At 43.0% G+C, this 9,452-nt stretch overlaps 1 protein-coding gene across 4 annotated transcripts in view; it reads right to left on the minus strand.

Annotated features, from left to right (window-relative positions):
- The window catches only part of APPL1 (adaptor protein, phosphotyrosine interacting with PH domain and leucine zipper 1), a 51,772-nt gene extending 46,418 nt beyond the window's left edge, over nucleotides 1–5,354 (minus strand). For all 4 annotated transcript variants that reach the window (XM_080625379.1, XM_080625377.1, XM_080625380.1 and 1 more), the window contains exon 1: nucleotides 5,260–5,354. In XM_080625379.1, coding sequence (XP_080481505.1) covers nucleotides 5,260–5,313 — 54 coding nt within the window. In that variant the 5' untranslated portion in view covers nucleotides 5,314–5,354. The remainder of the gene's footprint in view (nucleotides 1–5,259) is intronic.
- Between the last annotated feature and the right edge of the window lie 4,098 nt (nucleotides 5,355–9,452).

Below are 9,452 nucleotides of genomic sequence, written 5' to 3' on the forward strand. Positions count from 1 at the left end.
TCTTAAGATACACTTGTCTCCACCTCACCACTCCATGGTGAAACAGAGTGAAAAGATCTGTCCTCCTGTCCATACCCCAGCTTGTCTGTCAGTCTGCTCCTTCATTGGTGTCACCCACAAGCTCAATGACTATGCATCCTGCATTGCCCACAACACTGATTAAGGTGCTTAACAGTATCCACCTCCAAAATCAACCTCTTCATCACTGCCCAACAATCAGTCTTCAAACCACTCATCACTACTCTAAGCACAACTGTCCAGCCAGTTTTTCCACCCAACTCACAATCAGTACCTCCCTGTTTAGGGAGAAGAATGTTACCAGACACCATGTCAGAATCCTTGCTTAAGATGAGTGACATCCACTGCTCTTCCCTGTGATGAAATGATTGACTCTGGATGAGAAAGAAATCAGGTTGCTCAGGCATAATTTGGCCCTTAGGCTTAAATGAGATGCTGATTCAGTTTTCCTGTATCCTTTTTACCCTTGGAAGCAATGTTAGCCACCAAGCTATTCAGCATCCTCACCACAACGATACTGAATAGCTTCCTTCCCCAAGACAAAAACCCAAAGAACAAAGCATGTTACCTGTAACTCTGCAGAGGCTACGTTTGCTTTTCCTAATTGAAAATATTGGTTGGGACGCCTGAATGTAGAAACAGGAGTGTTGCTTACAAGACCCACAAAATAAGCCCTTTAACTCTAGTAACATTTTAGCATGAGGACTGTGCTTTGGTTTTAGGTTTATGCTAAAATTAACGTCCAGACCGAAAATGGAAATAATTATAAGGTACATAAGTGGTTTTTTCCCCAAAAAAAATTATGATCATTAAACATTTGAAATTGTAAATTCTCTTTCTTAGTCATCGCTAGGCTAAATTTCTATAGTTCCCTCAAAGAGGAAGGGAAGGAAACTTATGGGACCTGGGAAAAGAATGAAAAACTGACAGAAGTCTGGATATCAGGAAAACCTCTCTGAGTTCACAGCACTGGATCACACTGTGCATGAATGGTGGTGTTTTATTATTAGAAGTTCTTTCTATGTCAAAGACTTGCCTTAGAATGGCTCATACTCTAGTCCATCTCCCCTTGAAGCACGGAGGTCTTTTTCAGCTACTTATTTTCTGCTTTTAATGATAATCAAGGAATATACGCTAAACCTCTACAAAATATATTATTTGATCATTCTTTTGACATTAAATTCTTCTATTTAACTTGAATTAGATGCCTGGCTGTCTCACCATACCATACAACACCCACAAGATACTTAAAAATAATAATAATTAAAAAAAAGATCTAACAGGATCATCAATATATCACTTTAATGGTGGTTTTAGTTTATAAAACAAGTGAAAAAGGTGGATAGGGGAGGAAAGAGGTGGAGGAGAACTCACATGTTTGCCAGGTGAGGCAACATGTGTCATCCTAATAGCTGAGACTCTCCCATTAAAAGAGACATACATGAAAGAACACAAAAAATTACACAGTACCATAACCACTGAATTATATACTCATGACCTTCCAACCTGAACATTAATAAACTTGGAAGATGGCATTTTAAAAGAATATCCTGTGAGGTCTCTGGATTACACTTACTCTTTAAAACCAAACACTGTAGAACAACAGCTTTTCTATGTTGTAAAAATATCAGTTATTGATGTCCACACTTCAAACTGGCACTGGTTTATGTTGATGGAAAGCAAATAACCTGAAACTGTAAACCAGTTAGGGCAGACTACTGCTTAGCAAAAAAAAAAAAAAAAAAAAAAAGAGCAATTGCTTACTTATGTTTCTAGTAAAACTTTGCATCATTCTGCATGTTAAGATGCTTTCAGCCCACGTATGTGAGCAGGTACAGAAGAAACCACCAGTAATAAGCTCCATGAAGAAACCACTTTGTTCAGAGTCAGTGAGCTGTTAAGCATTCTATCTCACCATCTGTATGGCAGTGTGACATGAGATACAGCCTGTACTATAGAATCATAGAATAGTTAAGGTTGGAAAGGACCTTAGGATCATCTAGTTCCAACCCCCCTGCCATGGAGAGGGACACCTCACGCTAAACCATGCCACCAAAGGCTTTGCTCAACGTGGCCTTGAACACCGCCAGGGATGGAGCATTCACAACCTCCCTGGGCAACCCATTGCAGTGCCTCACCACCCTCACAGTAAAGAATTTCTTCCTTATATCCAATCTAAACTTCCCCTGTTTAAGTTTGAACCTGTTACCCCTTGCCTTATCACTACAGCCCCTGATGAAGAGTCCATCCCCAGCATCCTTGTAGGCCCCCTTCAGATACTGGAAGGCTGCTAGGAGGTCTCCACGCAGCCTTCTCTTCTCCAGGCTGAACAGCCCCAACTTTCTCAGCCTCTCTTCATACAGGAGGTGCTCCAGTCCCCTGATCATCCTCGTGGTCCTCCTCTGCACTTGTTCCAACAGTTCTATGTCCTTTTCATGTTGAGGACACCAGAACTGCACACAATACTCCAAGTGAGGTCTCACGAGAGCAGAGTAGAGGGGCAGGATCACCTCCTTTGACCTGCTGGTCACGCTCCTCTTGATGCAGCCCAGGATACGGTTGGCTTTCTGGGCTGCGAGCGCACACTGAAGCTGGCTCATGTTCATTTTCTCATCGACCAACACCCCCAAGTCCTTCTCTGCAGGGCTGCTCTGAATCTCTTCTCTGCCCAACCTGTAGCTGTGCCTCGGATTGCTCTGACCCAGGTGTAGGACCTTGCACTTGGCATGGTTAAACTTCATCAGGTTGGCATCAGCCCACCTCACAAGTGTGTCGAGATCCCTCTGGATGGCATCCCTTCCCTCCGGCGTATCAACCGAACCACACAGCTTGGTGTCATCGGCAAACTTGCTGAGGGCGCCCTCAATCCCACTGTCCATGTCACCAACAAAGATGTTGAACAAGACCGGTCCCAACACCGATCCCTGAGGGACACCACTCGTTACTGGTCTCCAGCTGGACATGGAGCCATTGACCACAACTCTTCACGTGCAGCCATCCAGCCAGTTCTTTATCCGCTGAGAGGTCCACCCATCAAATTGATGTCTCTCCAATTTAGAGACAAGGATGTTGTGTGGGACAGTGCTGAACGCTTTCCGCAAGTCCAGGTAGATCAAGTCTCTTGGCTTTTTTATTGTGCAATGCTTTGGGAATGCAAGTAAGTCTGAGCAGAAACTCTAAGTGTATATATATATACATATAACACAGAATAAGTGCAATATATGTCCTAAGTTATCATTTAAATTGCACTGCTTTGCATTGCAAAAGACAATGTAAACTTCGCATTTGGTTCATGTCTAAAAACACAGTGGTTGGAGTTTTATCCTGCTACAAGAGAAAATGAATGAGGTTTGCATTTTAGAAAGGCCTCTCCTTCCCTCAGATACAGACCAAGTTTGATATGATGTTTATAAGCCTACAGGTAAGTGTCTGAAACCTGTCTAAAGGTGCAAAACTGCAGAGCACGGTTCAGCACTAAACAACAACCTAGTCTGATGGTCTTTTTCAATATTACAGCACAAATACACCAATCAGAAAGTCATGGCAGCTTCTAAAGAAAGCTAGGTTTTTTCCCTTCTTTGAGCAACATTTGTTGCCATTTTCATTACACTGATTTCAAAATAACAGAAATGAGCTAATGCGATAGATGACTACAGAGTCCTTCTTATGTTCTTTCAAGAGGCAGTTAGCCAGACTTCACCTGAAACACTAGCTTGACTGAAAGATGTAAAATATCATATGTAAAATAGAAGATATTGGAAAATCTAATAGTTTAAGTAAATAAAACTCATTGGGCTGCATTAGGCTTTGCTAGTCTGTATTACAAATAACCTCAAATGGAAGATTCTCAAATTTATAATTATGTTCCAATATGTAACTTCTTTGCATGTGCTTCCCAAACAGCATTTCACTGTTAAGTGCCTGGAAAAAAAGCCTCCTACATCCCACTTTCTAGGAATCCTAAGTTTATCTTACATTTGACATTTCCTATAAATATGAATAATTCTGACTTCCATGTACTCAGAACAGACTTTCAAGAGATAATTTTGTTACATTACTATTGTTATAACACTTTCTAAGATTTTGTTTCCTCTTCATGAGAGCACACCAGGTTTAGCCTCTGGGCCATAGACCATACTGCAGGCTAAGCCTAGTAGCTGAGCTACCTGGGACACAGTCCTTTAGAAGCAATGACACACTTTCTGCATGGCTGCCTTCTCTTGCCTTTTTGAGGTTGTCCTTCCATTTGATATAGGTTTGTTAATGTGGCTGTCATTTTAGTGGCTAAAACCCCTCTTAAGCAAGCGAAAGTTTCTCTTCCTGTGGCTGATGAATCAAACCAACACATATGGTATTACATATAGGACATCTTGCTCATTGATATAAACATTGCAGCAAAATAAGGATTTTAATTCAAAAGGCTGTAATAAAAGAAAACATACCATGAACGTTTTTTCCATCTAGGAATAGTGGTACAAAGTACTCGCTGTTGTTGCTGACAGCAAGAGAAACCACTACAACTGAATAAAGCATTTCCTGCTTACCAGCAGCATGAAAGAAATGCCGGTGCAATATATGGCACCGTTGACAAAGGCCAAACAGCAGGAAGAGAAGACACCAGAGCAGGTAAAGGCCTTTCAGCACCATGCATTTCCCACCTACTCACAGCACTAACAACCGCCACCATAACCTCATCCGATAACTGCTTTTCATACACATCTATTGAACCTTAATGTGTGTTTAGTAAAAGACAACGATAAGAAAGATCGCCTTGAGAAGTGAATACGGGTTTTGCCAGCATGAGTTCTACAAAACAAACCATGACAGCAGACGCAGGGTGCTGATGTAAGGGACTGAGGCCGAGTCACTAGCCCAGTGCCGAAGCACAGTGCCTCTGGAAAACCCGCACCGAGCTAGCTACTCTGCCAAGCCCACCAGCCAGCCGGGCACCCGGGAGGGCGCGGCGGTGCGAACAGGACGCACGTCCCGGGGCACTGCCAGATGGACAGCCCCAGCGAGCGGCTTCCGACCCCGCGCCTCGGACGCGGGGAAAGGGGACAGGAGGCACCTGGCCACACGCGCACCCACCGCCCAGCTGCCGGGAAGTACTTTCCCTCCCCGCCTCCCTCCCAGCCGCCGCGACGGCTCTCCAACATCCCCCGACGGTACACGGGAGCAGGGAGCGAAAAAGGCGCAGCTCAGGCCCAGCCCGACCTGGCCGCCCCCACTAGGCTGCCTCACCTGGGGGCTGTCTTCCAGCGTTTCCTCGATAGGGAGCTTGTCTATGCCGGGCATGGCGGCGGCCGGGCTGACTCCGCCACTGCTGCACCTCCAACACCCGCACCCAGCCAAACCCTCCCCTGCCCCAGCCACAACACTGCCACCCCCGCCTGCTGCGCGCCGGATGTCCCGCCCCCCCTCTTGGCTTCGCTATTGGTTCTCTCTCCCAGCCTGGCGGCTCCTTATTGGTGCGCGTCTGCGCCTGTTTGCCCGCACCCGGGCACGGGGCTATTGGCGCTGAGCGGTGCCGTCGCGTCTTTGAGTGGGCGCGAGGCCCTGTTTCTCCGCTCCCGCCGCGGGGGCTCGCGCGCTCCCCTTAGAGGAGAGAGCGAGGCCGTGTGAGGGCCCGCGCCCTTCATAAGAGCGCGAAGGGTACAAGGGCGGCCTGAGGAAGCGCGGGGAGGTGAGCGTGGGCCGGACGGACAGGACCGGCTGCACGCTGAGGTGTTTGCCCGACGACGGCTGTCAAGCAAGGCGGCTGGGAAAAGGCAAGAAAGCTTGCTCGGTGTTACAATTCCCTGCGCCCAACTCGCCCTGTTTGTCCTGGTGCCGCAGGCTTCTCAGGACAGTTGTCTTGGGGACAGACTCACAGTGGGACTAACTGTGGTTATCCTGCCCTGATAGAAGCGTCCTTTGCACTCTTTGCTGTCACCTGGAGCATCCCTTTGGCGAAGCCTTCTGTTGTCTCTGTCGTGTCTTTCATTACCATCCACAAGAGATTTTATTAAGGCAGTATTTCTGTCCCTGGCTATGCGGTATTTTATGTTACCAGATAATAACTTCAGAACGACCAGGTGACCCAAGCTCGGGTCTTAAAACCAGACACTCTGCTGACCACAATTTTTCCCCTTCAGAACCAAGAGTATAATCAGTTCTAATAGACTCCTTATTTTCTTAGACTATAATCAGTTCTAATTGAGTCCTTATTTTCTTAGACTAGTGAAGTTTGCTGCTCTAGGTCTGTGACCAGTTTTAAATGCTTGAAACTACTGTGAGGGCTCGTTGGAATTGGACCAGATCATTGTGAGCTATTTAAAAAAGAGCATATTCTTCAGTTGTCCTCTGTAATGATGTTTTGACCAAAGTTACTGTACTTTACATTATTTCTGCGCATGAAGCAATTCATATTTTGAGAGTACATCCCCTAGGAGGCACTGAGTGTGTACAAATTGCTCACCAAGAATATCTGTCTAAATTTCCATTCATTTAAAACCAGTTTAAAATATACTGTGTGTCAAACAAGAGGCTGCATAAAGTTCTCTCTCTTAAAACTAATGAATTGTACATCATGTTTGAAATTGAAAGCTGGTTCAATGCTGAAACTACTTGATACTTAATTTCTGCTTTTTAATAGATATTTGTAAATTTTTAGATACATTTATTTTTACAGTAAAAAAAAAGAAGAGGCTGTTTCTTTGCTGGTTTTTCTGTTTTGGAGCTAGGTGAACTTAGTATAAAGCCAGATGAGAAAGTACACAAAATCATCTGGCAAAGCAAATGATTAACTCCTGTGCAGTATTGCTATAGAGACTTTTCTTTATGTTGTACTGGATCACGTTTTACATTTAAAAGCAGGAAAAGGCTGGTATTAAATTACAAAACAATTAAAGGACATGAGGGGTGTGTGTTTGGTTCAGGTTTTGGGGTTTTTGTAGGCAGTGGTGACGAAAATTCCAGCTCAGTTCAGTCAGTTCATTTAGCAGCTCAGCTGGTGACTCCTGATTGAAGCAAGTCACACCACTTCCCTCTTTTCCTGTCCCATGAGGGTAATAATACAGAGTTATCTTACCAGATATTTTAAAGACTAAGTCTTGTATCTCAAATTATTACCTGAAAGAACATTAGCATGGGTCCATGACGTAGATATACGTGCGTAGTTTTCTGGTTTGGGGACAGTTAACTTGTAAGTTTTATTGGGGTGTTCTGTAAGAAATGCTCTCTTTTGTTCTACAAGATGCATTTCCCTAGCAGAATTCAGGAAGGTAGTAACTTGAAAAAGAACTGAGTTTTGTTAGTTTTGTATATTTACAGGTGTAAGTGATAGGGAAAGAAACCCAAACATTTCTTTGGCTGCTATGAATAGAGAACAGCTCTCTGAGAATTAATGGTTTTGCAGAAGAAAACACAAACCCAAATATTTTTAATATGTAGAAGTGTGCTTTGGTATCTTAGCTGCCACGTAACATTGAGTCTTGTTTTTATTGATCTTCGCAATTCAGTTTGGCTTAGTAGCATGACGGGAATCTTTGTAATAATTCAATAGTATACCACAGCTTTTCTGAATTAGTAATCAGCTTTGTCAATAGATCCCTTATGTTGAAGCTTTCTGTAAGATATTGTTAGTCTTGTTCTCACCTTTTGTGTAATTTTTTAACAAATGTTTAAAGGCATCCAAAAGTTTTGAGATACAAATTTGACAGCAGCAGATGAGATATGATAGTAATGAACTGAAGAATCCCACTGAACCCTCTGATAGGTGTGGGTTTGGTGTCACACTTTTTTTGGCATTGCAGGATTTTTGTTGCTGTGTGATGTATTTGTTTGTTTGGGGGTCGGCATTTGTGGGATTGGGTGGTTTTCTTTGGGGGGTGGTTTGGTTTTGTTTTTCATCTTTCTGCAAAATACTAAGAGGCCTTGAAAATGTGGGGGACTAACACTTGGCACTATGTAAACAGGGACAAGAGCAGCCAAGGACTCTTTAGTAAATGTCTAGATGTGTCCCCTAATGGAAAGAAGATTTTTGCTTCTGCTGGAGGGTGAAGCTGTCTGGATAAGGTAGGCTTTATTTGCATGTTACCTGCTGTTTAACATACTGTTCCTAAGACTGTTGCTAGTGCCACCTTCGGATTTACCTTGAGTTTCTCTGTGCTCACTTTATCTATCTGGGTAAAAATAGCGTTTACTTCAGCCAAGAAATAGCTAACTGGTTTTAGTCGTGTTTTGTGAAAATTGGGGATTAACCATTTTGAGTTATTCTTGCCTAAAAAACCTTTCGAGTATTGAATTGGCTTTAAATATAATCTCTGTTATTCATGTTCAAATCATATTTGAAGGGGAGAATATCTGAGGTGGTTAAATACTAGTGCAGCAGGGTAAAGAAGCTGTTCGAAAAGTACGATGAAAGGCAACTTTCTTGAAGGTGATAAGTAATCAAGAAAGATTGTATATACCCTTTATACCCTTTTAAAAAGCTGAAAATACTGCACAAGCCTCTGTGAAAAGGTGACCTGGCAGTGGAGTAGCAATGGGTGAGAACAGCAAAACGTAGCAGCAGCAAGCATTGGGGTTTCAGACCCGGAGAACTCTTGGTGTGGTCTCTTCATACTCTGGTATAAACAGAGTCTTTAGAGGCTTCACATCTCTAAAGAACAGGAGCTTTTCACCTACTTAAACAGATGAACTCTACTGTCCCTGGGCAAAAAAACCAGTGGTGCAACATCTGAAAGAGAGATTAGTTTGCTGTGTCATCAGGTATGTGATGCTGTAAGAGGATTGGATTTGCATATCCAAAGAGCACTGATTTCTCCTATTATTGATTACTTAGGATTTCAACTTAATGTTTATTGTGTTGCTCTAATTGCCCCTACAATGGTATTTAACTCTATAGGTAATTTCATATGGGTTGCAAAGGAAGTATTGGTCATACCTAATAGGCCAAAACAATGATATATAGTTTCTGAATGAAGGCTCTAGGCCTATTTACACTTTCAATGGAAATTCTTGGAAATTTCACCTGGTTCTTTACTACCAGCTGTTCTTAGATCTAAAACTTTATGCTTTCTGCACTGTGGAAAATATACTTTCATCCTGATTTCTTACAGAAAGTTTTGGGGACTGTTTATCTTGATAGCAAATAGCTTTCTTCTACAACTAAGCATGCTTCAAGGAAAGCTGGCAACTTTTGAACGCTAGACCTTCAGCCAGACTTGCTAGTAAATTTATCTCTACATAAATGTTGTTTTAGAATCATAGAATGGTTTATGTTGGAAGGGCTCCTTAAAGATCACTAATTTCAACCCCACTTTGGGACATTTTTCACTGGATGAGGTTACTCAAAGCCCCATCCAACCTGAGCTTGAACACTGAGGGACAGAATTGAATTTTGGTATAATGCAGACTTATCTTTAGAATAACTTTTCCTGTGAGTTTTTTAT

The sequence above is a fragment of the Psittacula echo genome (assembly GCF_963264785.1).
Source record: "Psittacula echo genome assembly, chromosome: 9".
Classification (NCBI taxonomy): Eukaryota; Metazoa; Chordata; class Aves; order Psittaciformes; family Psittacidae; genus Psittacula; species Psittacula echo.